General features: G+C 51.7%; 1 protein-coding gene across 1 annotated transcript; it reads left to right on the forward strand.

Moving 5' to 3' along the window:
* The first annotated feature begins 2182 nt into the window (after window positions 1-2182).
* On the forward strand, window positions 2183-13594 carry LOC142072430 (zona pellucida sperm-binding protein 1-like). The gene is made up of 12 exons (XM_075129084.1): window positions 2183-2369; window positions 5350-5471; window positions 5643-5795; window positions 5974-6460; window positions 7676-7819; window positions 8635-8819; window positions 8906-9003; window positions 11466-11593; window positions 11687-11876; window positions 11965-12115; window positions 12327-12411; window positions 13446-13594. Exons 1-12 carry the CDS (start codon window positions 2183-2185, stop codon window positions 13592-13594), a joined length of 2079 nt encoding a protein of 692 aa, XP_074985185.1.
* The last annotated feature ends 11338 nt before the right edge of the window (window positions 13595-24932 follow it).

Consider the following 24932-nt stretch of genomic DNA (forward strand, 5'->3'; position numbering starts at 1 on the left):
AAAATAGCCACAAATTTGTTATTTTTAAAATCTCATGATTTTTAAGGGAAGCTCAGGAGTTTGGGGGGACTCATGATTTTTGAGCGCTCAGGGTTGGCGAAATTCTCAGCAGTGAGAAGGGCAGAAAGAGCGAGGGAGATGAGACGGGGAGCCCCAACCCCAAAGAGCCAAAAATCAAGAGATTGCTGCAAAAATCACAAGATTTTTCACATAAAAAATACACTTGAGCGGTTTTTTTCATAGGGTCATGGATTTTCAGGCCAGAAGGGACCCTTAGATCAACCAATCTGTCCTCCAGCAGAGCACAGACCAGAGAATGTCACCCTGTTACCTCTGCATGGAGCCCGATAACTTGTGTCTGAGTAAAGCGTCTTCCAGACAGGCCGCCTGTGGGCTGGTCTACACTAGAAAGTTAGGTTGACCCAGGTGTGTCCCTCAGGGCTGTGAAAAATTCACCCTCCTGAGAGACGTAGTTAATCCAACCTCTCTCCTAGGGTAGATGCCATGAGCTCACTGGAAGAACTCTGCCATCGTCCTACCTCTGGGAGCGGTGGATTTACGACAGCATTGCTGCAGTATGTTTCAGCACTACAGGGCAGCACTGCAGCTGTGTAGACATAGCCTGATTGAGACTCCATCAATTCGAGTGGTCGTCTGTTCCAAGGGTTAGTCACCCTTCAAAATGTGTGCCTTACGTCTACCTTAGATTTGGCCATGGACGGTGGGTGAACCACAGGCTTGGGGAGGCTAGCCCCTGGCCCAGCCCACCCTTCAGCCTGAGGCCCCACCCCAAAGCCCAGAATCCCTCCCTTCCACGGCTACCAGCCCCCCCTTCCAATCCCGGGTTGCCCAAGCACCACCAGCCCCAAAGCGCCAGGGCGCACACACACACCCAGAGCACCAGACAGGCTGCCCCATCAGCCCCGCAGCACTGGGTGGGTGGGCTGCTCCCCAGCACCAGACCACTGGGTGGGCGTCGGGCAGCCCTCCTTTTCCCCCCAGCCCTGGAGAACTGGGTGGTGCGGCCCCAGCCACCCCAAGTCCTAGCCGCCCTAGCCCCAGCCCCAGCCCCAGCCCAGCAGGCTTCCCGGAAGAGGAGCAGGCTGCTTGCCTGGCCTGGGGCCAACTACCAGCAGCAGAAGGAGGGGGCCTTGGGCGGAGCATGGGCAGGGCCACGCGGGGCTCTTTGCGGAGGTACAGCCTCCCCAGGCTATTGTACGCATCGTCCATGGATTTGGCTGGCTCCAACTTCCAACCGCTGGATCTTGTTCTACCCTTCTCCACTCGATTAAAGAGCCCTTTATTAGCCAGTCTTTTCGCCCTATGAATGTACTTGGGCACTGTACTTGAGCTACTTCTTGATTTCCTTTTCGATAACCTAAACTGACTGAGCACTGAGAATCTCTTGCTAGCCGGCACTTCTTCCAGCCGGCAAATTGCATTTGTGACTCTTCTCTGTATCCACTCCAGTTTTTCAATAACCTAATCCCACAGAACAAGAAAGAAAAAGGCCTCATTCAATACCATGGCCACCTACACACTGACTCGACCTTGTGCCTGCCCGCCCGCTTCGAATCATAGAATATCAGGCTTGGAAGGGACCTCAAGAGGTCATCTAGTCCAACCCCCTGCTCAGAGCAGGACCAATCCCCAACTAAATCATCCGATCCCAGAAGGATACACTGACTAGACCCCTCGATTCCAGGCAACTTGGCCTTCTGATTTTTGGGGCACTTGGGGTGTGCTTGAGCCCTGTTTTTAAGCTTTTCTCTGCAACTGTGCGGGCAAGAAACTTACTTTTCTTTTGAATGCACACTGAGGTTCTCAGCTAGTTCCTTGTTTCCAGGAGATGGGGCTTGAAATAAAACATCAGTTACCATGGGACTTGCAATAAAATCCTGAGAGCTGGCAACACTGAAAAGGTAGCGTAACAGGAGGCTTCAATGGGAGGGGGGTCTTAGGGCTGAAGGGTTCGATGGTTATGTTTCCCTTTCACCCTGAGCTTTGCACTTTTCACCCGGCCCCTCCCCAGCACCAGGCAGCTCCCCAGGTGCTGCCTCTCTGCTCATCTGATTCACACCCCGCCCCCTCCCCACCACTCACCCTACAAAGCCCCGGTCCCACAGCTTCTCCCCTTATGAGAAGTGGTGCTAGACGGGCTTCTTTCTTAGCATCTTCAGCTATGGGGCTGGGCTGTAGGTATTTTGTGGGCTTAGTGCTGCTCTGGTCCCTAAGGATAGCCCTTGGGCAGGGGGACTTCCACAGGGTCAGTTTCTCTGTCCTGCAACATGAGTATAACTGTGGAGACTATGGGATGCAGCTGCTGGTCTTTCCCAGCCAGGGCCGCACCGTCCGCTTCAAAGTTGTGGGTAAGTAGCTGCCTGGCTGCTTCATGAGAAAGCTAAGAAGCCTCCTGCTCGTCTGCCCTCTTAGACATGCAGGAGGGTTTTATGGGTCTCTTGTGGAAACCTCTTACTTCTACAGTATGTAATGAGAGCTTTAAGAAGGGAACAAGAAGGTCCTACTCTAGTGTCTCTTGGTGGCCTGGCTGTTACCCTCAAATCTTGAGTACCCTGGTCTCCTGAAGTGAGAGTCTGTGGCTCCAGTCCCCTGGAGAAAAGACTGGAGATAGCCCTAACGGTTGAATCCAGGTAGCAAAGTCTTTCCTCACAACAGCCTGCTGACCGTGACCCACAAATAGCAGAGGGTAAAGAGGGAACCCTGCTGGGGGGAGACTGTAAAAGGACATACCAAAATGTGGCTGGGTATCCCAAGCTCTGGTGTAACTCGGCCCTTTGAGCTCCAGACGCCTGGATCCTGCGCCCTCTGTGGGCGATCACCTCCCTGTTGTCATGCCCAAGGATGGGATGGGATGGCCTGGCCTGGCTCGGCCACTCTCCCCCCTCCTTGTTAGGGGGCTTATTCCTTCACCCACTTACTTCCCTGGTCCTTCTCGCATGAACAGAGAGCAACAATACCCGAAGTCCAAAGATGCAAACAATTCGAAGTTTATTGGGGGCAACTTCCAGCAAGCATGATTCCAGTTTCCTTCCTTAGTGTCCTCCTTCCCAGCTCTGACACCACAGAGCCTTACACCTCTGTCCCTGTTCCCATTCCTGCCCATAGCCAAACATGATTCCAATTTCCGCACCCCTGTTCCCATCCCCTCCCACCCATGCCCACTCACTTCCTTATTGACTACAGATTATATAGCATGAGAGGAAAGTGACCAGGAACAGCCAGCATGGATTCACCAAGGGAAGGTCATGCCTGACTAATCTAATCGCCTTTTATGATGAGATTACTGGTTCTGTGGATGAAGGGAAAGCAGTGGATGTATTGTTTCTTGACTTTAGCAAAGCTTTTGACACGGTCTCCCACAGTATTCTTGTCAGCAAGTTAAGGAAGTATGGGCTGGATGAATGCACTACAAGGTGGGTAGAAAGCTGGCTAGATTGTCGGGCTCAACGGGTAGTGATAAATGGCTCCATATCTAGTTGGCAGCCGGTATCAAGTGGAGTACCCCAAGGGTCGGTCCTGGGGCCGGTTTGGTTCAATATCTTCATAAATGATCTGGAGGATGGTGTGGATTGCACTCTCAGCAAATTTGCGGATGATACTAAACTGGGAGGAGTGGTAGATACGCTGGAGGGGAGGGATAGGATACAGAAAGACCTAGACAAATTGGAGGATTGGGCCAAAAGAAATCTGATGAGGTTCAATAAGGATAAGTGCAGGGTTCCGCACTTAGGACGGAAGAACCCAATGCACCGCTACAGACTAGGGACCGAATGGCTAGGCAGCAGTTCTGCGGAAAAGGACCTAGGGGTGACAGTGGACGAGAAGCTGGATATGAGTCAGCAGTGTGCCCTTGTTGCCAAGAAGGCCAATGGCATTTTGGGATGTATAAGTAGGGGCATAGCGAGCAGATCGAGGGACGTGATCGTTCCCCTCTATTCGACATTGGTGAGGCTTCATCTGGAGTACTGTGTCCAGTTTTGGGCCCCACACTTCAAGAAGGATGTGGATAAATTCGAGAGAGTCCAGCGAAGGGCAACAAAAATGATTAGGGGACTGGAACACATGAGTTATGAGGAGAGGCTGAGGGAGCTGGGATTGTTTAGCCTGCAGAAGAGAAGAATGAGGGGGGATTTGATAGCTGCTTTCAACTACCTGAAAGGGGGTTCCAAAGAGGATGGCTCTAGACTGTTCTCAATGGTAGCAGATGACAGAACGAGGAGTAATGGTCTCAAGTTGCAGTGGGGGAGGTTTAGATTGGATATTAGGAAAAACTTTTTCACTAAGAGGGTGGTGAAACACTGGAATGCGTTACCTAGGGAGGTGGTAGAATCTCCTTCCTTAGAGGTTTCTAAGGTCAGGCTTGACAAAGCCCTGGCTGGGATGATTTAACTGGGAATTGGTCCTGCTTTGAGGAGGGGGTTGGACTAGATGACCTTCTGGGGTCCCTTCCAACCCTGATATTCTATGATTCTATGATATAGTAAAACTTGAGTTCTGTTTAGCTATACCTTAACCAATCATTTTCCTGAAATGTAACTAACCAATCCTAACATATTGGTACATGATTATGTGCCCAATTATATCCCACCACCTTAATGAGTTTACACCCAGCGAAATTAATTATACAGCAGACAGAAACAGTCACAGAACCAGACAGAGATTATACAGACAGACAAACAATAGCAAAGTGGGAACTATAAATGACAAAACAATACAGAAGTGAGGATTTCACATCCCAGCTCTTGATGAGTGAGTTCTTGCCAGACAGGATGCTATCAAACTAAGTTTCCTTTTACATTTGCTAGGCACTTCCCTTTCTCTGGAGGTGATAGGAATACAATCCTGTCCTGATAGTGCCGAACAGCCCAATAGCACCTTATTTCAATGTGACTAGTTTGGAATGTGAGGATGTGACCGTTTGCTTCCCAGCTTATGGCTGCCTCTGTTGCTTAGCCAAAGGCCTTAGCCTAAGAACACGGCCTCAGACTGTCACAGTAAGAGAAGGCCCTTACACCAGCAGACAGTGATTTTGATTCTTTCTCTTATACCTCTAGAACTAGCCAAGTGATAAGAATACACCTAAATTCTGAGAGTATAGGCCTTTACAGACAGGCCTGAACATCTATATCCTAACACTCCTGGCTCTAGGTCAGACTTGGTAAATGACGGCCGTCCTGTATCTTCGGAGCTGCTTCCCACCATGCTAAACTCCACTAAACTGAAGGATGTGACAAACCACAGTCACTGTTCCAAACATGGCTACTTGGCTAAGCTTCATCAAGGGCTTGAACTCTTCCTTACCCACGACCTGTATGACTCTCTCCACAGATGAGTTTGGGACACCCTTCGAAGTTACCAACTGCTCCATTTGTCTCCATTGGGTCACATCTGGCGAGCAAGGAGCGATGATCTTCTCAGCTGGCTACAATGGCTGTCATGTGCAGAAGAAGGTGAGGGGGGTTGGCACGCCTCACCCCAGTGTACCTGAGCAACAACAGAAGCTGGAGATGGGTCCATACCTGCAGTCACAGCAGCCTGTGCAGCTGGGAGGCGCTGTGCTTAGCGCCTACAGAGAGTCTGTTAGGCCACAGTACTGACTGATTGGTGTCTCTTCATTGCAGGATGGGCGTAACCACCTGCAAGTCCGAGTGGAGGAACTGCTGAGCGCCAGGGCCGTCGCTGCCACCTATGATGTGAACATGACCTGCCCCAAGCCCACTGAACGTGACTTAACCCCAGAGGAGACCATGCGCTATGTGCCCCAGCCGGGCCTGGTGCGCCCGGTGCCCCAGCCGCAGCCGGGCCTGGTGCGCCCGGTGCCCCAGCCGCAGCCGGGTGCGCCCGGTGCCCCAGCCGCAGCCGGGCCTGGTGCGCCCGGTGCCCCAGCCGCAGCCGGGCCTGGTGCGCCCGGTGCCCCAGCCGCAGCCGGGCCTGGTGCGCCCGGTGCCCCAGCCGCAGCCGGGCCTGGTGCGCCCGGTGCCCCAGCCGCAGCCGGGCCTGGTGCGCCCGGTGCCCCAGCCGCAGCCGGGCCTGGTGCGCCCGGTGCCCCAGCCGCAGCCGGGCCTGGTGCGCCCGGTGCCCCAGCCGCAGCCGGGCCTGGTGCGCCCGGTGCCCCAGCCGCAGCCGGGCCTGGTGCGCCCGGTGCCCCAGCCGCAGCCGGGCCTGGTGCGCCCGGTGCCCCAGCCGCAGCCGGGCCTGGTGCGCCCGGTGCCCCAGCCGCAGCCGGGCCTGGTGCGCCCGGTGCCCCAGCCGCAGCCGGGCCTGGTGCGCCCGGTGCCCCAGCCGCAGCCGGGCCTGGTGCGCCCGGTGCCCCAGCCGCAGCCGGGCCTGGTGCGCCCGGTGCCCCAGCCGCAGCCGGGCCTGGTGCGCCCGGTGCCCCAGCCGCAGCCGGGCCTGGTGCGCCCGGTGCCCCAAATATATCCTCCACCAAGCAACATAGGTGTGTGGGGGTGTCTGTGACCTCTAACTGGTTTGAGTGCATGTGGGTCCCCTCTAATGGAAGGTTTCATGGTCCACTTCTGACTCCTGTGGTGGTCTTCAGAGGAGCTGAACCTTGTTGCTTGCTTGTGGCTGCCATGTTAGAGCTGGTGTTGACAGTGTTGTAAGCCATGATCAAAAATGAGATTCGTTTAGAAATCATACTGTTCCCCCACCCGCCCCCAGTTTATTTGAAGGGGAAGGGGTGGCTATTTGCCTTCTGGTTTTTCAAAGTTTAGAGGGAAGGCACTTGCTTCCAAAGTCTGAGCTTCTTTGGCGCAAAATCCAGTCACACATGCACCAATGTGTCCTTGCCATTGGCTGCTCAGAGGGGCTTCCCCTGTTCCTCCAGTATCCCAGGGTTTGGGATCTGATGTTGTATCCCTTCATATCTCACCCCCACATCTGCTTGCAATCTGTCTCCTTCCCCCCCCCCCCCCCCCCATGTGTCTCACACAGGCTCTTCTCAGCTCTTAGTCCCTCATTCTCCTAGAGTCCTGTCTAGCCCTCCCCCTAAACCAGAGTGGCATCCACTTTGCCTGTAGGTACAGCTTCAGTCTCATGAAAGAAATTCGCAGCCATGTTTATGAGGGACACTTTCCTCTGATCGGCTATGGGGAAATGGTGGCCAACCTGCTAGCTTCTGCCCCATCGTCCATAAAGGGAGATGGTGACTTCAATAAAGGAAAAATGCATAGAGCAGGCGTCTGCTCACTATTTCATGAGATGGCTAGAGAAACCCACCCCAGAACTGCTAAGTGATAAATTAGAGTTGACCACACTGCTGGCTGTGTTGAGGGGGCTGTAGGGTGTGGGTGGGGACTCTCCTTTGACACAGCAGCAGATCAGGAGCCTGAATTTCCAAGTGACATGTTAAGCCTGCTATCAGAGAAGGGCAACATCCTACATCTGGAGGACAGGGGTGAGGATCTGAGCACAATGCTGTCTGAGGTGGTATGTGGTTTGAGGTTATGGTTGTGGGGGGCAGGGTGAGCTGGGATGGAGGACCACTGTGGGAGCTCTTGCAGCCCTTTGGGGAAGGGGAGGAGGGTTGGACTGGTGTTGAGGTCAGCCACTTGTGCAGAGGTCACTACAGATCTTAGTCTCTGGGGAAGGGTCTCTTGCGATCCCTTTAGAGGATCTCTAGCTCTCCTTAATCCACACCCTGCTGTTCTAGGGGCGCATCTCACAGAGGAGCAGTGCCGTGTGGTGGCTGGGAAGATGCCCTGTGCGGATGCCCCAGGCCAAGCTCCTTGCTTCCAGGCTGGCTGCTGTTATGATGAGACTGACCTCACCACTCCCTGCTACTATGGCAACACAGGTAGACCTGCCCTCATGTCAGCTTATGGAGCCTTTTGTCATCTCTGTCCTGGGAAGCTTGGTGACACACCGTACGTCTCAGATGAGTTTGGTCACCACCTACTAGCATGGTGAACTAGACTTGGATGCAATGTCTTTGTAACTCTCACCCTAGGCTGCAGCTGGCATCGGTTGTGTGCAAAGGGATTCCTTCCTACATCACGGTCTCTCCTCAGTTGCCCAATGCCTGGCAGATCTTGAGAGCCAACACCAAATGTGTGGTGGCAGAGGAAGACCCATCAGACGGTACAGGCTGGTGCTCCATCATCAGATCGATGGATAACTCTGCCGGCTTGTGTCCCGTTCCTGCACAACATGAGCTGCAATCATGCTGTCTCAGACAAACCCACTTACCCCCATGGGGCTTCATTTGATAGATTCCAAAGCCAGAAGGGACCATTGTGATCACTAGTCCGACTTCCTGTATAACACAAGCTATAGGATTTCCCTGAAATAATTCCTCCAGCAGATCTCTTAGCAGACATCCAGTCTTGCCTTATCAGTGATGGAGAATCCACCATGACCCTGGACAAACCATTCCAAGAGTTAACTACCCTCGCTCTCAGATCTACACCTTATTTAAATACTTGGACTGTAATCAAGTCACCCCTTAACCTTCTCTCTGTCTAAAGAGACAGAATTTGGTCACTACAAGGCCTGTTTTCTAATATTTCTCATGGCTCTTCTCCAATCTATCATCCTGAGTGTGGCATGGAACTCTTGCCCAATTCCTCTACCAGGAACACCTATACTTAATCCTGCTCCTTTGTGTTGCAGTCACTGTTCAGTGCCTCCTGGATGGTCACTTTGTTCTGGTGGTCTCCAGGGACATGTCTGATCACCCCATCATCCTGGAGAGTGTCCGGCTAGCCTATGCCCAGGCAGGGTGTGACCCCATCAGGATGACTGAGGCTTTTGTGATCTTCCGCTTCCCCCTCATGCAGTGCGGCACCACAGTCCAGGTGAGGGGACACCCACGGGAAGCCAGGGTGAGTGCTCTGCTCAGGGGCTTGGGGGACTAACCTGCCCCATGTCTCCACTCTTCCAGGTGATCCATGACAAACTGATCTATGAGAACCAGCTGATCTCTGGCATCGACATCCGGACTGGGCCGGATGGCTCCATCACCCGGGACAGCACCTTCATGTAAGTTGGCCTGCTCTGTTGACTAGCAAGGAAGTGATGGTGAGCAGTCTTCAGCCCTTCCACAGTGGAAGCGTGAGGCCAGATCCTTTCCCCTGGCAAAGATCTGATCCATCAATTTTTCAGCAGCCTCTCCTGACCACCAAAGGACTTAGGGGATGTTCTACAGGTATGGATTCCCTGCAGTCACAGACATCCCCTTTTCTGAGTGGGGCAATGCACCTGATCCCTAATGGGGCATGGTGCAAAATCTTGCTTTGTGAAGGGAAGGACACTCTGTGCAGCTGACTGTCCAAGAGTCAGGGTTTTACGTTGTCTGATCAAATGCCAACATTGGTCAGCCTCACCTCAGTCCCTGGAAAAATCCTGCAGCAGGTTGTCAAGGAATCCATTCTGAAGCACTCGGAGGAGAGGAAGGTGATCAGGACCAGCCGAAATGGATTCACCAAGGGCAAGTCATGCCTGACCAACCTGATTGCTTTCTATGATGAGAACTGGCTCTGTGCATGTGGGGAAAGCGGTGGACATGATATACCTTGACTCTAACAAAGTTTGTTACAGTCTCCCACAGTGTTCTTGACAGCAAGTTAAAGAAGTAGGGCCTGGATGAATGAATTAAAGGTGGCTCGAAAGCTGGCTAGATCATCAAGGTCAACGGGTAGCAATCAACAGCTCTGTCTAGTTGGCAGCTGGTATCAAGCGGCATGCCCCAGGCGTCTGTCCTGGGGTTGGTTTTGTTCATTATCATTAATGATCTGGATGATGGGATGGCTTGCTGAGGGTGTAAGTTAATGGATAACACTAAGTTGGGGGGAGAGATCTAGAAAAATGGAAAATTGGGCTAAAAGAAATCTGAGCTTCAATAAGGACAAGTGCAGAGTCCTGCACTTAGGAGGGAAGAATCCCATTCGCTGGTACAGGCTGAGGACCGACTGGCTAAGGAGCAGTTCTACAGACAAGGACCTGGGATTTACAGTGTACGAGCAGCTGGCTACGAATGAATAGTGGGCCCTTCTTGCCAAGAAAGCTACTGGTATACTGGGGTGCATTAGTAGGAGCATTGCCAGCAGATGGAGGGAAGTGATGATTCCCCTCTCTCCAGCAGTGGTGAAGCCCATCTGGAGTACTGTGTCCAGTTTTGGGCCCTCACCAACAGAAAGGATGTGGAAAAATTTGGAGATAGCCCAGCAGAGGGCAACAAAAATGATTAGGGGGCTGGGGCACATAATTTATGAGGAGAGGCTGAGGGACCTGGGCTTATTTAGTCTGCAGAAGAGACAAGTGAGGGGGGATTTGATAGCAGCCTTCAACTACCTGAAGGGGTTCCAAGGAGGATGGAGCTTGGCTGTTCTCGGTGATGGCAGATGACCGAACAAGGAGCAATGGTCTCAAGCTGCAGTGGGGGAGGTCTAGGATGGCTATTGAGGATGGGACTATCCCTCTAGGAGGATGGTGAAGCACTGGAATGGGTTTGACCAAGCCCTGGCTGGGATGATTTAGTTGGGGTTGGTCCCGCTTTGAGCAGCGGGTTGGACTAGCTGACCACCTGAGGGCTCTTCCAATCCTAATCTTATGATTGTAAATGCCACTTGCTGTGCGATCTCCAATGGCAAGTAGGCACAGCCAGCCTGACCCGAGAAGGGCTCCATGGGGCCACCCTGAGGGACTAATAACTGCCTACAGGGTTGGTAGAAAGAAAGCTTGATGTAAGGACTGTTGCCCCCTTACTAACATTCAGTGGGGTGTACTGGTTGGCTAGCTCCCAGTACTAAAAGGGGAAGGATCTATGGGAAATCAGGACCCTGAGAGTGACAGTCCCCAGGAACAATGCGGAGAGGCCAATGCTTGTATGTAATGGTCATGGGTCAGAAGTGCCCAGTGCAGAGAGAGTACCCCAGAGTGGGGACACCCTAGCCCCTGTCCTAGGTGACCACAGCAGGGTTGGGGGTCGAGCCCCCCCCCCAGAATCCTGGGCCTAGCCTTGTTGGGGTTACAAGGACTCTGCCAGACAGGAGAGTGGAGGGGAGCCCTGAAGGGCAGGGAGGCCACTGGGTAAAGGAAGTGGGAGCGAGGACTCGGATCCTTTCGCTAGCCCACTTCACTGGGGTAGTGCAGAAGCCAGGAAAGTTCCCCACAAGAGCAGGACTATTCCCCTGCTTACATTGAGAATGCTGCCAAAAGAGATGTGAGGACAAGTAAGCAGGTGCTTCTAGCCTGTCTGAGAAGGCCCCCATGTGGCCGTGCTCAGACACTCCTGCTGAGTCCCTGAGTTGGAGGGAAGAACATCTGAGTTACTAAAAGGGTTGATCCACTAGCATCCTTGGATGTCTCCCATCCAAGTACTGATAGGGCCTGATCCTGCTTGTCTCAAGCACTAATAAGGTCACTGCCAGAAACCACATGGCCTCAATCTGAAGTCACAGAGCATCAGCCCCTGTCTCCTCCCTCTGCTCTCTCCTGTGCAGCCTCCATGCTCGCTGCATCTACAATGCCAGTGACTTTCTGCCAGTCCAGGTCGAGGTCTTCTTGCCCCCCACACCTGCTCCAGTCACCCAGGCAGGACCCCTCCGGCTTGAGCTGCGCATCGCCACAGGTAGGTGACCCCTCACTCCAGCACGGAGATCCCATCCCCCTGAAGGACCACGGGTGTCTCAGCTCTGCTCTCCTCCTACCCTCTCCCCCACAGACCCGAGCTACAGATCCTATCTCACAGAGAGAGACTACCCTGTGGTGAAGGTGCTCAGGGACCCTGTCTACATGGAGGTTCGCATCCTGCACAGAACAGACCCGTCCCTGGTTCTGGTTCTGCACCAGTGCTGGGCCACCCCAAGCGCTAACCCCCTGCAGCAGCCGCAGTGGCCCATCCTGGTGGACGGGTGAGTGGCTGGGATGGAGGGGGAGCATGGCTTGGGGAGGAGGAAGGCGGTTTCCTTGGTCCACCCTTCTCTCATGTCTTGCTCCCAGGTGCCCGTTCCTGGGAGACAACTACAGAACCCAGCTTGTGCCCGTGGGCCCTGCCTCATCTGAGCTGCCCTTCCCGACTCACCACCAGCGCTTCGTCCTCTCCACTTTTGCCTTTGTGGACTCCGCCTCCCAGGTGGCACTTGAGGGAGAGGTGAGAAGGGGCCCACATATAAAGCGGGTGAGGAGGGGGAAGTCGGAGTGCAGGGGCAGGAGCTCCTATTTTAGTCAGGTCCTGACCTCCTCAGTCTCTGCTGAGGCGCTGCACATGCAGAACCAAACCGATAGCTGTGGATCTACTTCCTGGCTCCTACCAGCACTGGCCAGTCACTCACTAACTCCATTCTCACTTGTGTGGATTTTAGGTGTACATTTACTGTAGCGCCTCAGCTTGCTACCCCTCCCGGCTGGAGCCCTGCAGGACCCTGTGCCCATCAGGAGCTGCTACAAGTAAGTCGGAGTGGTCTGAAATCCATGTGGGTTTCTACAAGCTCCCATCCCAAATACCAGAGGACTCATAGTGAACAGAGATCTGCCTGTCCTGCTATATCAGAGGTGGGCAAACTACCACCCGCAGGACCATCCTGCCCAGCCCCTGAGTTCCCGGCCGGGGAGGCAAGCCCCCAGCCCCTCCTGTGCTGTCCCTCTCCCTCGCAGCCTCAGCACGCCTCCAGCACTCTGCTCCGGTAGGAGCTGTGAGCTCCCACTGCTCTGAGCAGCATCATAAGGGGGTTGGGATTGGAGAAGGGGCAGAGGGTGCCAGGGGGCAGTCGGGACAGGGGCTGGTTGGATTGGGCAGAGGTTCTGGGGGGCAGTCAGGGGGCATTGGATAGTCTTTGGAGTCCAGCGGGGGCTCTCAGGGAGCAGGGGGTTGGATAGGGATGTAGTTCCAGGGGGCAGTTAGGGGCAGGGGTCCTGGGAGGGGGCAGTCAGGAGACAAGGAGCTGGGGGGCAGAGGGGGTTTCTGAGGTGGGCAGTCGGGGGGCAGGAATTGGGAGGGAGCCAGGCTCTTTGGGGAGGCACAGCCTTCCCTACCTGGCCCTCCATATTGTTTTACAGTGCTAATGTGGCCCTCAGGCCAAAAAGTTTGCCCAGCCCTGTGCTATACATGACTGCAAGGCATTCAGCCCAGCTCATTCTGTACCTCTACCATGTCCTGTAGCGCTAGCTAGGGTATGATGGGCTAACACGAAGAGGTAAATGGCCTAATCTCCTACAACTGCCCTATGTAGGAGACAATACTAGAAATTGCCTCTGGAGAGTGGAGTGTCTGCTGCTCCTGATGAAATGGCCTTTCTTCCCAACTTCTCCCACACTTCAAATAAGCAATTCAGGAAGATCTAATACCTGGTACCACAACCTGTCAGGAGGCCTGTAAGGGCTCATGGTTGAGTCCATGGTGACGCTGCATTTCATCACGATGGGCCCTCTGGTTGTGAGTGCGTTGGACAGACAGCTCCCTAACTCTCCATTCCATCTGCCAGGAGGCCGCCGGTTCCTGGATATCAACAATGGGACAGGAGAGCCCCAGGACCTGGTGAGTTCTCCTGGCCCTGCGATCTTCCAGGAGAGCCCTGAGCCGTGGAGAGAGCACGTCTATGAGAACAAGGGTGAGGTTTCTGTTAAACCCTAGTAGGACAACTGGCATCTTGCACAGTAACCTGGAATACAGCAAGTCAATGCTGTCTAGGGGGTTCTAATATAAATGTTCATGGGGGGAGGGGGGGCTACATGCAGAAGTCACTCCTTGATGATCCATATGTAAGCTAATGCTGGCTGACACCATACCTGTGAGTGCTTCCTATGAGTGGGCCAATGTTGGGTTATATCCTTATCCTATGGACATTCATAGGATGTCTCAAAAACCAGCAAACTTGGGGGAGGTGGGGGGGACACTATGGCACCTCAATGGTGACTTGTATGCCCTGAGCCTCTGTGGCACTCAATGCACTGGGGCTAGCATTGCCTCTGCCCTCTATTGGATGGCCATCAATGGGATGGTGGTGCTGGCTCACAGTCTAAAAAGTGAGTTGACAATTCAAGTATCTTTCTGATGAAGGCTGGCCTAAGCGGTAGGGGGAGCACCACTGGGGCAGGGAAGTCTAGGTGTCATCTCCACACTTTAGACCCTACAGAAATCTGGATTGTCTTAACCTCCCCTCCTCCTCCTCCTTCAGACCCTGTCTCCAGACTGGACCTGACCCTGATGCTTCTGGCCATGCTTTCATTGGTGGTTGTGGCTTCTCTCGTTACTGTGACACTACTCCATAGGAGAAGCAGCTGGATGACAAGGTCCCAAATCTTCCATGGCAGATGACTGTAAAATAAGGGAGAGGAGCAGAAATAAAATCTGTGGAGTGCACTAATGTCTTGTGGTAGCGTGTCCCTCTGGGGGAGGGAACAGCAGTTGTTGAGGCCAGGGGTCTACTACTGGCCTTGTAGCTCTTCCCCATTCAGCAGCAGAACAGACCTCTCTGCAGGGATAGACACCAGAATAGGATGTGGCATAGAGGACAGGAAGAAGACTGCAAGCTAGCACTAGACAAGGTAAATCAAATGGCTTTCTCTCACTCCTGGGGTCCTATCTGGGGGGAGGGGAAGCCACTCAGCCGAACTAGAGACTTTTTGATTAACTTTACTGTGAATAGCTGGATTCTAACTCCACTGGGCACGCAATAAGAACTACTGGCGCTTGCCAGTCTCACATGAAGTCCATGTGAGCCAGCTGGGGGACAAGCCTAAGTCTGGTAACTAGAAACCCTTGTGTCTTCTGTGGGGGCTGTGGCCAGCCCCTAGCTTACAGGAGGTGGAGAAGATTTCCCCATTGTGTTAGTGACTGGGAAACCTGATGCTTCAAGACCTTAAGCATCCTGCCCCATAACTGGTATCTCCTGCTTCTTGACCCTTAAGCTATATCTATGGGGCATTCCAAAGCGTGGCTGTAGTGCGCACACACAGACCCAAGTGAGCTAGCTTTCATCAAGCTAGTTGAAATAACGGTAGTGGAAGCATGGCCTATACAAGACTAGCTGGGACTCTGGGTCGTACTCCAGTGGGTAGCCTGTGCTGCTGTTGCTCTACTGCTTGATCTGGCGAGGCCAAAGCTACCTCGGCTACATCTACGCACTCACCTCTGTCTACACGGCAATCTACCCTTCTCCATTTGCATTAGTTTCCTTCTATCTCGCCTGGGGAAACTACAGCCCTCCAGCTCCTCTCCAAATCCCCTTCCAACAGCTAAAATCCTCTCTCCCACTGCTCCTACTACGTCAACACCCTCCACCTACTGTAGAACCCACAGGGACTGTCACGCTAACGTGGTGTAACTGTTCTAACCCCTCTATGAGCACCTTCTAGGGTAGCCTACTGTGGGACCGGATCCTGCAGACACTTAATGTGCATGTGGTAATGACTTCACGCATGCATGGAGTTAAGCACGGGCTGAGGGCTGGCCAAGCAACACAAACTGTTCATTAAATGTCAATGTTCATTCTGCAGTAGGCAAAACCAATGCCTCAAAACTCTTCATGGAAAAAGCAGAAAGGCATGTGTATCCTGAAATGCATGGGCACTCGCCTGAGATCTAGGAGACATGGGTTTGAGTCCCTGCTCTGCCTGACTGGGTGCACCTGTGTACTCCTGCATCCTAAAATGGAGTGTTGCAAGGTCAGAGTCTTGGACTGTAAGAAGATGGCAGCAGGGATCATGCTTTTTGTTACTCTCTGCAAAAAGCATTGTGTGATGGCTTGGCACAATAATGAATGGAAGCCTGGTGGTTTATAGGGAGGCACAAGGCAATGAATTTGCCATTTGCTAAAATTTCAAAGTAGCATAAAGATCGTGCTGTAGTTGTAAAGGCCGTTGCTTCTGTGCTTAAATCATGTACTTGGGGACTAACCATGAGAATTATTGCTGAAAGCTGGGCACTTATCTGCTAGAAGCAACAGAGAAGGAGAGAGACTTGGGTGTATTGCTTGATCATAGGATGACTCTGAGATTTCACTCTGATGCAGCTGGGAACAAGGTTAACCCAGTCATGGGATACTCGGGTGAGGTATTTCCAGTGGAGATCGGGAAGTGCTTGTACCATTATACAAGGCACTGGTGAGACCTCATCTGGAATACTGTGTGCAATTCTAGTCTCCCATGTGTAAGATGAATTCAAACTGGACCAGATATGGAGAAGGGCTACTAGTATATCCAGAGAAATGGGTAACCTTTTTAGGATATAGATATTCAGGCCTGTCTGCAAAGGCCTGTACTTTAAGAATTTAGGTGTATTTGTTAGGGGGCTTATTCCTTCACCCACTTACTTCCCTGGTCCTTCTCGCATGAACAGAGAGCAACAATACCCGAAGTCCAAAGGTGCAAACAATTCGATGTTTATTGGGGTGAACTTCCAGCAAGCATGATTCCAGTTTCCTTCCTTAGTATCCTCCTCCCCAGGTCTGACACCACAGAGCCTTACACCTGTGTCCCTGTTCCCATTCCTACCCTTAGCCAAACATGATTCCAACTTCCTTACTCCCATTCCCTGTTCCCATCTCCCTCACCCACATGCCCATGCCCACCCACACCCAATCACTTCCTTATTGACTACAGATTATATAGTAAAACTTGAGTTCTGCTTAGCTATACCTTAACCAATCATTTTCCTGAAATTTAACTAACCAATCCTAACATATTGTAACATGATTATGTAACCAATTATATCCCACCACCTTAATTAGTTTACACCCAGCAAAATTAATTATACAGCAGACAGGAACAATCACAGAACCAGACAGAGATTATACAGACAAACAATAGCAAAGTGGGAACTACAATGACAAGACAACACAGAAGTGAGGATTTCACATCCCAGCTATTGATAAGTGAGTTCTTGTCAGACAGGATGCTATCAAACTAAGTTTCCTTTTACATTTGCTAGGCACTTCCCTTTCTCTGGAGGTGATAGGAATACAATCCTGTCCTGATAGTGCCTAACAACCCAATAGCACCTTATTTCAATGTGACTAGTTTGGAATGTGAGGATGTGACTGTTCGCTTCCCAGCTTATGGCTGCCTCTGCTGCTTAGCCAAAGGCCTAAGCCTAAGCACAGGGCCACAAACTGTCACAGTAAGAGAAGGCCCTTACACTCGCAGACAGTGGTTTTGATTCTTTCTTTTATACCTCTGGAACTAGCCAAGTGATAAGAATGTTGGGGACACTGGGGCATGGCCACTAGGTAACTCGAGGGGATGGAAGACCACGAGTGTCGATAAAGCCCCCTCCCACTAGGCCCAGGTGTCCTTGGCCCCCCTCCTGCCTGGAGGCACTTGCAGCAGCTCTGCGTACTAGGCCCAAGTGTCCTTGGCCCCCCCGCCTGGAGGCACACACAGCAGTTATGCTAAGAATCTGCAACAATATGTTGCAGAGTCAGACTGCCTAAAACTAAGCAAGGCCAAACAGGGGAGATATGGAAGAACAATGCTGAATAAAGCAGCTTTATGTATAGTTTAACAAATGATACAGAGAATCAGGGAACTAGCTGGGAACTGGATTGGCTGGCTATATGGATACTTGGGGCAGCTTGCTATTGGATAAGTATGCTGGGAAAAAGGATGTATAAAAGCCTGTGTAACTTCCTGCTCTGTGTGCAGGATTTGAGATTTTATTCTCCCTGTACCTTTTTGCAGCTGCAAATAAACTTTTCTGCTTCTCCACCCCGTTGTGATTATTGGGTGTAGCACACCGGGTAACGAACCAACTGAAGCTGTTGTTCAGCCTCTCGGCACTGGATGCCGGCAACAAGAATACACCTAAATTCTTAAAGTACAGGCCTTTGCAGACAGGCCTGAATATCTATATCCTAACAGTATTCTTATCACTAAGCTAGTTAGAGAGGTATAAAAGAGAGCATCAAAATCACTGTCGGCCAGTGTAAGGTCCTTCTCTTACTGTGACAATCTGAGGCCCTGTTCTTAGGCCAAGGCCTCTGGCGAAGCAGCCATAAGCTGGGAAGCGAACGGTCACATCCTCACATTCCAAACTAGTCACATTGAAATAAGGTGCTATTGGGCTGTTCGGCACTATCAGGACAGGATTGTATTCCTATCCCCTCCAGAGAAAGGGAAGTGCCTAGCAAATGTAAAAGGAAACTTAGTTTGATAGCATCCTGCCTGGCAAGAACTCACTTATCAATAGCTGGGATGTGAAATCCTCACTTCTGTATTGTTTTGTCATTTATAGTTCCCACTTTGCTATTGTTTGTCTGTCTGTATAATCTCTGTCTGGTTCTGTGATTGTTCCTGTCTGCTGTATAATTAATTTTGCTGGGGGTCAACTACTTAAGGTGGTGGGATATAATTGGTTGGCTAATCATGTACCAATATGTTAGGATTGGGTAGTTAAATTTAAGTAAAATGATTGGTTAAGGTATAGCTAAGCAGAACTCAAGTTTGACTATATAGTCTGCAGTCAGTCAGGGGGTGGGTGGGTGGCAGGTGTGTGGGGGGAATTGGGAATGGGGGTGGGTGGGTGTGTGAGGCTGGGGGAATGGGAGTAAGGAAATTGGAATCATGTTTGGCTAAGGGCAGGAACGGGACACAGGTGTAAGGCTCTGTGGTGTCAGAGCTGGGAAGGAGGATACTAAGGAAGGGAACTGGAATCATGCTTGCTGGAAGTTCACCCCAATAAACATCGAATTGTTTGCACCTTTGGACTTTGGGTATTGTTGCTCTCTGTTCATGCGAGTAGGACCAGGGAAGTAAGTGGGTGAAGGAATAAGCCCCCTAACAAACCTCACTTAGGAGAGGAGACTGAAATACGTTCATTTAGCCTAACCAAAAGAAGGCTGAGGAGAGAGAGATGACTGCTCTCTCTAACTGCATCAGAGGGATAACTATTACAGAGGAATTAACAAAAGCCGCAATGTAGACACAAGAACAAATAGATATAAACTGGCCATAAACAAGTTTAGGCTTTAGATGAGACAGAAGCTCCTCTCCATCAGCGGAGTGAGGTTCTGGAGCAACCTTTGAAAGGGAGCAGTTGGGGAGGGGGGGTAAAAAGCATAACTGGCCTCAAGACTGAGCTTCATCAGTTTATGAAGGGGATGGTAGGATGAGACTGCCTACAATGGCACACGGCTGATCTGTGACTGCTAGCTGCAAATCTCTCCAATGGCTGGTTACAGGACACTAGATGGGGAGGGCTCTGAGTTACTATAGAGAATTCTTTCTCCAAGGTATCTAGCTGGTGGGTCTTGCCCACATGTTCAGGGTCTCACTGATCACCATTTTGGGGGATTGGGAAGGAATTTCCCCCATGTCAGAGACCCTGTGGGTGGGAGTTTGCCATCCTCTCCAGCACAGGGCACGGGTCACTTGCAGGTTTAAGCTAATGTAAATGTGGGGGTTCTGTTTAGTTTTGTCTTTATATCATTATTTGAGGACATCACTAACTCAGACAGAGGTCATGGGTCTATTGCAGGAGTGGGTGGGTGAGGTTCTGTAGCCTGTAATGCGCAGGAGGTCAGACTAGATGACCATGATGGTCCCTTCTGGCCTTAAAGTCTGTGACAGAAAAGAGGGGATTCCCTGAAAGCTCAACAATGGCAGCGGACAGCCAACTATAAGCAATAACGCAACACTGGAGATACAAGTTGCATGCAACTGGATGTGTGCCTGTGTGCACATGAAAGACTTGGTATCATCTTGGCACAGAAGTAAGACACATGATTGCCTTAGGGTACCAGAAACAATCCATAGGGAGTGGTGCAAGCTATAATTTTTGCATCAGGATTGCCAGCACTGATCTGTGCCAGGATAGAACAATAGTAATAAGCTATTTCCTCCAACAACCCAATGGTGTATTTAAATGATGCAAAACTGGGGGTCAGTACTGGCTGATGGGCAGTGATGGGGGGGGGGCAGTGTGCTTTCCAGGACTGCAGTTAGCTAAGCCTTCCCTCTCCAACTTTTAAATTTCCTGTATGGTCACCATCAGCACAGTCCACCATCACAGGAGACCGTGCAGAGTCCACCATCTCAAGAGACCACGCAGTCCCGGATTCGCAGACGAGCTCCAGCTTGGTCCGAACGGGAGGTACTGGATCTCATTGTGTGTTAGGGAGACGAATCTCTTCTGGCACAACTATGTTCCCAAAAAAGGAACGCAAATACGTACATTAAACTCTCCACTGCCATGACGGAAAGAGGCTACTCCAGGGACACAGAACAGTGTTGTACAAAAAATCAAGGAGCTGCAAGCTGAATTCTGTTGCCCGGCCGCATGTGATGGCTTACTAACACCAAAGTGGCAGGCACTTCAGTATGAGAGGCAAAATGAGACCTTGTACAGAAAGAACACGTGCTGTGTATTATGAATTGCCTGTTTCACTGAGAAACAGCATCCCCTTTGTTCTCTAAACTGTATCTTTTAAAATACTACTCTCCCTTTTTCTTCTCCTGCAGCAGGCGCAAATGTTTCAATGCAGCCCCTAGTTCCTTCCTACAGCTGTTCAAACAGACCAGAGTTCCTGAAGATGCGAGCGTCATGCACCTTTCCAGGTCATCCCACATTGATGTCGGTGAAACGTTCCTTGTGATCCACCAGTGCTTGCAGCACCATGGAAAAGTACCCCTTGCGGTTTATGTACTGGCTGCCCTGATGTTCCAGGGCGAAGATGGGGATATGTGTTCCGTCTATTGCCCACCGCACTTAGGGAATCCCAGCGCATTAAAGCCATCCACAATGGTCTGCACGTTTCCCAAAGTCACTCGCCTTGATAGCAGCTGGTCATTGATTGCATTGGCTACTTGCAGCACAGCAGCCCCCACAGTAGATTTCCCCACTCCAAACTGATTCCCGACTGACCGGTACCTGTCGGGCATTGCAAGCTTCCACAGGGCTATGGCCACTTGCTTCTCAACTGTGAGGGCTGCTCTCATTTTGGTGTCTTTCCGCTTCAGGGCAGGGGACAGCAAGTCACAAAGTTCCATGAAAGTGGCCTTACGCATATGAAAGTTTCGCAGCCACTGGGAATCATCCCATACCTGCAACACTATGCGGTCCCACCAGTCTGTGCTTGTTTCCTGGGCCCAGAATCGGCGTTCCACTGCATGAACCTGCCCCATTAGCACCATGATCTCCCAATCACCACATGCCGTGCCATCTGTGTCCGTGTCCTCATCAGTATAGTAGTCGTGCTGTCATCACTTCCTTGACCAGTCTTGCAGGTACTGCACATACTACTGGATAATGCATAAGGTATTTACAATGGTCAAAATGCAGCAGAGATCTGATCGGGCTCCATGGCTATGGCGCTTGCACGGGTAATCCTGGAAAAGGGGTGCAAAACGCAGGAGAGCAGAGTGGCAGCGGAAGCTGTGCTGTTTGGGTCACGGTAGCCGAACAAAGACTGACAATGGTTGTCTTCTGTGGCTTTCACAGAGGTGGGAGCCCAGGACAGACAACATGGAGAAGCTCGCAAGCGTGGCAATAGCGGGAGAGCAGAGTTGGCAGCAGAAGCTGTGTTGCTTGATTCACAATGGCCGAGCAGAGTTGAGTTGGAGAGGTGGATTTATCGTAGCAGGAGAGCAGTGGTGCACCGTCTGCTGAAAGCAGTATGGCGTCTGCATGCTAAAAAGGGGCGAAACGATTGTCTGCCGTAGCTTTCTGGTGACACACACCCAGAAACACCCGCCAGAATGTTTTTGCCCCATCATGCTTAACTGGGAGCTTACCAGAGAATTCCAATGGGCGGCAGAGACTGTGGGAACTGTGGGATAGCTACCCACAGTGCACCGCTCTGACATTTGATGCCAGCCTTGGTACTGTGGACGCAATCTGCCAAATTCACCCGCTTTAGTAGGGACACAGAAGACCGAACGTATAAAATAGCTTCCGAAAATTCGAATAGAATAATTTTGAAATAATTTTGTACTGTAAACGTACTGAGGGGTAGTAGTGCCATGAGAAAAAGACAGACGGAGCCTAGGAAAACCACCAGGCAAGAGAAGCTCAAGAGGCCTAAGCCTATTGAGGTGTCCTTGCAGCGCATCCTCAGGTTTCACACAGCTCAGGCTGAGGCCTGCCTCGGTCTGTGGAGCTCCATACTTGGCCAGGTTAGGTTTCTTCAAGGCCTGGTATGAGGCCTCCCTAATTTATGACTAGTTTCACCCCTAACTTGCACTCTGCACAGGCCACTAGGGCTAACCCCCTTAATCTTATTTTAAAAGAGCTGTAAAATCATAAACAATCATGGGCCTCAGTTCCACACCTCATCAGAACAATGGCACCTCCATCAGCCCCTGGCACCACGCCAGAGCCCTGTTCCAACACTGACTCAGACAGAACGCAGTGACTCCTAGTGAATTAACACCACTGTTTTCTGGACCTCCTGGGTTTTGCCCACAGATCTCCCTACTCAGCACTGAGGAGGCCTGATCCTTCCAAAGGTATGGCATGTAATGTTAGGTCTCAGCTGGTGTCCCTTATGGGATTGGTGAAGGGATAAAGCACCAGGGTGACTAGGGGCCAGGACTACACCTGTACGGAGATGACGATGTCACTCGCATGAGGGGAGCTTGGGGATCTGTTGCTCTCTAGGGGCTGGTTCACATGGATGTTAATGAGTGTGCTACAGCCACTCCCTAGAGATGGTTAGTCCTTTTCGTTCAAAATCGCCTGGTCTTTGCTCTGAAGATCATGGAGTTTAAATCTCAGTGTGGGCCCAAGCAGGAGCAGTTAAAATTGCAAGCCAGAGATTGACATACAGGGCAAGGGGGTGCAGAGCAGTGGGACAGAAGACCAGACTAGCAGCATGTGTGTAGGTCAGAGTTAAGAGTACTAGCAGAGCTGTGAGGGAGGCGTGTTTGGCAGCTGTTAGCATCAGGCTCAGGGGCCCGTTCTCCATTCCCCAGTCACAGGAGCAGTTTCTCTACACACCTTGCTTACCCTGCCGCAAAGATAAAGCATCTTTGAGTGAGTTTTACATTCCTCCCCCGATGCCCCCCCGCCCCAGTGTTCACAACACAACAGGGAAGTAGGGAAGAAGCAGAGACGGAGTTACCAACTCTCATCATGTTATTGTGAGTGATGCAATACTTTGTGCTTTTCTTAAAGCTCCAGCTCCTGGAGTCAGGTGAACATACCAGAACATCAGCTTTCCTTTTAAAAAAAGGGTTTGAGCCTCATCTTTTTGTTTTATGTTTGTATGGCGCCTGGCCCAATGGGGTCCTGCTCCATGACCGGAGCTCTTAAGCACTGCAGGAATACAAATACATAATAACTGTAGAGACAGAGAAGCTTCAAAGCATGACCTCCGCAGATTCAAAAGCCAGAAAAGCATTTTAAAATAGCCACAAATTTGTTATTTTTAAAATCTCATGATTTTTAAGGGAAGCTCAGGAGTTTGGGGGGACTCATGATTTTTGAGCGCTCAGGGTTGGCGAAATTCTCAGCAGTGAGAAGGGCAGAAAGAGCGAGGGAGATGAGACGGGGAGCCCCAACCCCAAAGAGCCAAAAATCAAGAGATTGCTGCAAAAATCACAAGATTTTTCACATAAAAAATACACTTGAGCGGTTTTTTTCATAGGGTCATGGATTTTCAGGCCAGAAGGGACCCTTAGATCAACCAATCTGTCCTCCAGCAGAGCACAGACCAGAGAATGTCACCCTGTTACCTCTGCATGGAGCCCGATAACTTGTGTCTGAGTAAAGCGTCTTCCAGACAGGCCGCCTGTGGGCTGGTCTACACTAGAAAGTTAGGTTGACCCAGGTGTGTCCCTCAGGGCTGTGAAAAATTCACCCTCCTGAGAGACGTAGTTAATCCAACCTCTCTCCTAGGGTAGATGCCATGAGCTCACTGGAAGAACTCTGCCATCGTCCTACCTCTGGGAGCGGTGGATTTACGACAGCATTGCTGCAGTATGTTTCAGCACTACAGGGCAGCACTGCAGCTGTGTAGACATAGCCTGATTGAGACTCCATCAATTCGAGTGGTCGTCTGTTCCAAGGGTTAGTCACCCTTCAAAATGTGTGCCTTACGTCTACCTTAGATTTGGCCATGGACGGTGGGTGAACCACAGGCTTGGGGAGGCTAGCCCCTGGCCCAGCCCACCCTTCAGCCTGAGGCCCCACCCCAAAGCCCAGAATCCCTCCCTTCCACAGCTACCAGCCCCCCCTTCCAATCCCGGGTTGCCCAAGCACCACCAGCCCCAAAGCGCCAGGGCGCACACACACACCCAGAGCACCAGACAGGCTGCCCCATCAGCCCCGCAGCACTGGGTGGGTGGGCTGCTCCCCAGCACCAGACCACTGGGTGGGCGTCGGGCAGCCCTCCTTTTCCCCCCAGCCCTGGAGAACTGGGTGGTGCGGCCCCAGCCACCCCAAGTCCTAGCCGCCCTAGCCCCAGCCCCAGCCCAGCAGGCTTCCCGGAAGAGGAGCAGGCTGCTTGCCTGGCCTGGGGCCAACTACCAGCAGCAGAAGGAGGGGGCCTTGGGCGGAGCATGGGCAGGGCCACGCGGGGCTCTTTGCGGAGGTACAGCCTCCCCAGGCTATTGTACGCATCGTCCATGGATTTGGCTGGCTCCAACTTCCAACCGCTGGATCTTGTTCTACCCTTCTCCACTCGATTAAAGAGCCCTTTATTAGCCAGTCTTTTCGCCCTATGAATGTACTTGGGCACTGTACTTGAGCTACTTCTTGATTTCCTTTTCGATAACCTAAACTGACTGAGCACTGAGAATCTCTTGCTAGCCGGCACTTCTTCCAGCCGGCAAATTGCATTTGTGACTCTTCTCTGTATCCACTCCAGTTTTTCAATAACCTAATCCCACAGAACAAGAAAGAAAAAGGCCTCATTCAATACCATGGCCACCTACACACTGACTCGACCTTGTGCCTGCCCGCCCGCTTCGAATCATAGAATATCAGGCTTGGAAGGGACCTCAAGAGGTCATCTAGTCCAACCCCCTGCTCAGAG

The sequence above is a fragment of the Caretta caretta genome, chromosome 6, assembly GCF_965140235.1.
Source record: "Caretta caretta isolate rCarCar2 chromosome 6, rCarCar1.hap1, whole genome shotgun sequence".
In the NCBI taxonomy this organism is placed as follows: domain Eukaryota; kingdom Metazoa; phylum Chordata; order Testudines; family Cheloniidae; genus Caretta; species Caretta caretta.

What these genes read in the sequence shown, in the direction of transcription:
- LOC142072430 (XM_075129084.1), top strand. Translation starts at nt 2,183, where the DNA reads ATGGGGCTGGGCTGTAGGTATTTTGTGGGCTTAGTGCTGCTCTGGTCC. An exon ending in CTGCTACTATGGCAACACAG is followed by an intron (nt 7,820 to 8,634) that starts GTAGACCTGCCC and finishes TTTGTGTTGCAG; the next exon opens with TCACTGTTCAGTGCCTCCTG. An exon ending in AGTGCGGCACCACAGTCCAG is followed by an intron (nt 8,820 to 8,905) that starts GTGAGGGGACAC and finishes CCACTCTTCCAG; the next exon opens with GTGATCCATGACAAACTGAT.